Genomic DNA, 4,550 nt, shown 5'->3' with positions numbered 1-4,550 from the left:
TAAACTTGGCGTAGAGCTGATGGTCTCGGAGAGTTCCCAAAACAATACGCAGATGTTCAGCATGCTCTTCTTCATTCTTGGAGTAGATCAGAATATCGTCGATGAAAACCACGACGAACTTGTCGAGGTACTTCATGAACACCTTGTTCATGAGATTCATAAAATAGGCAGGGGCATTGGTTAGTCCGAAGGACATCACGGTATACTCAAATAGTACATACCGTCTGGTGAAGGCAGTCTTGGGAATGTCTGACTCTCGAACCTTGAGTTGATGATAACCAGTTCGAAGGTCTATCTTAGAGAAAACCCGGGCGCCATTCATCTGGTCTAACAAATCTTCAATCTTCGGGAGGGGGTATTTGTTTTTGATGGTGACATCATTCAGCTTCCGGTAATCCACACACAGGCGGATAGTACCGTCCCACTTATCCACAAAGATAACGGGAGATCCCCAGGGTGATGCGCTCGGGCGAATCAACCCTTTTCTCAACATATCATCCAACTGCTTCTTCAACTCCACTAACTCTTGGGGGTTCATCCGGTAAGGTCGCTGAGCGATGGGAGCAGTTCCGGGAACTAGCTCAATGATAAACTCGATATCCCGATCAGGGGGCATACCGGGTAACTCATCAGGGAAAACCTCAGGATACTCACAAGCTATGGGTACTTCATGCAGGGCTGGACTGGCGACGCTCTTCTTGCATACGCCTTCGATGATGGCATGGTGGCTACATGTTCAACTACTTTGCCATCCTCAGCAGTCATGGTTATGGCTCGGCGAGCACAGTCTATATGACCCTTATACTTGACCATCCAATCCATGCCAAGAATAACTTCCAGACCTTGCTCACCCAATACTATTAGATTAGCGTAAAAACGCTTCCCCTGGATATCTATAGGAACATCCTTGCAGGATAGATCCATTTTGGTGGAGGTTCCCGGAATTTGAACTAACATAGGTCGTCTCATGATGGTTGGCCTTAAACCACTCTTTCTAGCGAATGGCTTAGTAACAAACGAATGCGATGCTCCGGAATCAAACAAGACGATGGAGGGTACTGAGTTGACGGGGAACGTACCCAGAACGATATCTGGAGCTTCCTGTGCTTCTTCAGCGTTGACATGATTCAGGTACCCTTTAGCTAGTCCAGCTGGCTTCCTCTGGTTCTGGTTCCTTCTGGCAGCAGTACGAGCTTGTCCCTGATTTGGCTTGGGCGCATTGGGGCGTTGTGCACCGTTCATCCTGTTGGGACACTCCTTGGAGAAATGACCGGGCTGTTCGCAGGTGTAGCATCCATTGGTGGGGATGCGGACAGTGTTGTTCTGGCGGTTGTAGTTGGGATTGTAGTTGCTTCCTCCAGAACGCTGAGGGTTGTAGTTGCGATTGGGGTTGTTGGGGCGAGGTGCAGGGGGTGGTGCTCTCTGTGGCTGGGGCGCCGACTTGGGTGGAGGGAAATTGCGGGGTCGCTGAGTGCTGTAGATGCCTTGCTGCAGCATCGCCTTGCGCTTGCTGTTCTCAAACGCATTCTTGCGCTTGCTCTCAACCATGATAGAGGCATCTACCAGCGATTCAAGGTCTGGGTATGGAACAGCCACCAAAATACTATGCATCTCATCATGCAGACCATTCAGAAAGAGGTCCTTCTTCTTCTCCTCGGTGTCGGTGTCTTCTGGAGCATACCTGGACAGAGCGGTGAACTTGTCCATGTATTCCACCAAAGACATGCTTCCTTGCCTCAGATTCATGAATTTGTCCTTCATGAGCTTGATTAGTCCCGACGGAATGTGGGTCTTGCGGAACTTGGCCTTGAATTCTTCCCAGTTGATGACATGTCCTTCATCTTGAATAGCCTTGACATTTTCCCACCAAGCACGTGCGGGTCCAGAAAGAAAGTGAGTGGCGAACAACACCTTCTCATCATTGCCGACTCCGGAGACCTCCAAGTTGTTCTCAATGGTGCGAAGCCAATCATCGGCATCGAGGGGTTCTGTGCACTTGGAGAAAATAGGAGGGTTGGTGCTCTGGAAATCTTTCAGCTTAGAGCGGGGGTCTCCATTCCCGTTCCCGCCATTATTGTTGTTGGCGTTTCCGGTAGCAAATTGAGCGAGGTGCTGAAGGGTAGCAAGGTTAGCTTGGTGCTCTGCACGGGCTGCCTCACAGTCTTCCATCATAAGGCGCAGAAGTTGCGTCATGGTTGGGTCCGGAGGTGGAGGGGGGTTTTGGTCTGACCCGCTGGCATTTCCGCTACGGGTTTTAACCATCCTGGAGAGGTGTGGATTCAGATATTAATGGGGAAACAAGGAGATGAGCAGCCACTTAAAAGGGGAGGGTTTGTTAAAAATGCAGAACTTTGAAAACGGAAGCACGCAAATGCAAGGTAGGCAAACGATAGCATAGCATAGCAGGGTGCCGAAGGCACAACATAGCATACAACATCACAACATAAGTCTCATACATCACAACCAAAATGGATGGTTTAACAGAACCATCATCATAAGTCTACTCGCATCGCACGGGGGCCTATATCATCGTCCTACGATAAGGTGGTGCGAGTCTGGGGGGTAGTACTCTAGAAGTCGTCGAAGTCCATGACAGGACCCTTAGGTGCAGCTGGGGCGCCCTCGTCGAAGGCTGGCTCCTCGGGGTCCTCCTCGGGCATCAGTGGCTCAGGCTCCTCATCTTCATCGTTGATGAAGGCCTCATCCTCAGTATCAGGCTCCATATCGAAGTCCTCCTCCTCGTAGTCATCATCGTCGCTGAGAAGGGCCTCGTTCTCCTTGCGGAGATCCTCACCGTCGTCCTCAAGCTCCTCAATAGTGGCCTCCATCTGAGTGGTCAGGGCCTCCAGCAAAACCACCTTCGCCTTCAGGCGAGAAGCCCTCCGGCGTGCAGCAACTCTCTTCTTGCGCTCAGTGGCAAGGTCGGCCTGTGCAGCAGCAAGCTGAGCGCGGAGTGTCACGATCTCGTCCTCCTGCAGATCGCACCTCTCTCGGACGCCGTCCTTCTGAGTCTGAGTATGGTGCAGTAGGCACTCCAAGTGGTGCAGTTGGTGAGCGGTGTCGGGGTGCGGGGCACCGGCCACGGGCTGGCCCGCACCGTCGCGCAGGCCAAGGTACTGGTAGCCAGTGCCGACGATGGCCTCAGGGTGAAGAAAGGCAATGCGGGCGAGCGCCTCCTGGAAGACTCGGACCATCCCGTCGAGCCACGCACACTCCATCACCTCGACGGTGAACTCCTCAGAAACGGGGGCAATCTCGCTCCCCCTGACAACGCAGGTGACCAGCCAGGCCATCTCCGAGTCCTCAGGCCTCTCGGTTGAATGCCCTTCACCTCGGGCACCGGACGTCCGTACCAAAGAGCCAGGTCGGCCAAGGCCCGCTCGAAGAGGTAGAGGGGCGGCCTCACCCCGACCTGACGGAAGTGCAAGTACTCGATCGGCATATACACAAATTTTAAAGTAGATTAAGTTAGTGACTATAGTGTGCAAAATTTTAAGCGTAGTAAAACTTTAATGCAAGTAAAATTTTTGGAAATAGAAGGAGATAAGGGACTTAAGCATTTTTAGCATTTAGTCAACCTTTTTGTTTTAAGAAAATAATTTTTGGTCTGAACTAGCGCCCATGCTAACTAAGGTCTGCTACAGTCAGGATGGCTCTGATACCAGCTCTGTGGGGCCCCGGACTTACCAGTCCAGAACTCCTATTATGCATACAATTTCACGATCCCAAGATAATTTCATCGTGAATACATAATCGAACTGATACCAGATTACATCATCCATTACAGTACCGAATTAACATTAATACAGAAGTCTTACATCATAGGCCATCACGGCCGAAGTTCAACAAACAGCAGTGGAATTTATTTGACTCCAAACAGCGGTGGAACCTAAGTCAAGCCTTTACCCTATAGGCGGCTGACTGGGAGAGCGTCCTAGTTCGCGTCTTCGGCGTCGTACTCCTCTTCTTCGAAATACTCCTCTTCAAAGTCTGGCCAGGTAAATAGCCAGGACAACAATGCCAATGAGTATGTTTGAATGTACTCGCAAAGCATCTTAGAGAGAAATAAAGGATATGCAATATGGCAGTAGCAAGGAACATGCACTACACTAGGGCGACAAGGAGCGAGAGGTGGTTCCTCTCGAGAGTATGACATCTCTATATCTTTGTTGAAAACCTTTCTGTAAACCATTTTATTTGCAGACTAATAGGTAAGGGTGACCCAATTTCTTTTCCGGCCATCTCATATGGCCAACATAAAACATTTCATCTTTCCACCGTACCTCCTAGGTACATTTTCCACCAGTCCCACTGGCATCACTTTCCCAAAACAATATTTGAGAAAACACTTTTGTTAAAAAAAACTCTTCAGGCTAAGCAACAGCCTTCCCGACCGTCCATAACCGCGGACACGGCTATTCGAATAGTTTTCACTCTGCAGAGGTTGTACACTTTCCCCACAAGATCCGATAAATCCGCTGGGATCATCCCTGGTTCACCAAGCATCAAAACGCGAGGCTCGGATAACCGATCGTAGTTTTTCGCTTGCT

General features: G+C 50.2%; 1 protein-coding gene across 1 annotated transcript; it reads right to left on the bottom strand.

The window, feature by feature from the left end:
* Positions 1-657: 657 nt before the first annotated feature.
* On the bottom strand, positions 658-2,193 carry LOC127339095 (uncharacterized). The gene is made up of 2 exons (XM_051364992.1): positions 1,682-2,193; positions 658-1,603 (listed from the first exon to the last, which is right to left on the bottom strand). The coding sequence occupies exons 1-2, from the start codon at positions 2,191-2,193 to the stop codon at positions 658-660; spliced, it is 1,458 nt and encodes a 485-aa protein (XP_051220952.1).
* Between the last annotated feature and the right edge of the window lie 2,357 nt (positions 2,194-4,550).

This window comes from Lolium perenne, chromosome 3 (genome assembly GCF_019359855.2).
Source record: "Lolium perenne isolate Kyuss_39 chromosome 3, Kyuss_2.0, whole genome shotgun sequence".
In the NCBI taxonomy this organism is placed as follows: domain Eukaryota; kingdom Viridiplantae; phylum Streptophyta; class Magnoliopsida; order Poales; family Poaceae; genus Lolium; species Lolium perenne.
Note: the sequence above shows the minus strand (reverse complement) of the source record. Positions and strands in the feature narration are given on the sequence as shown.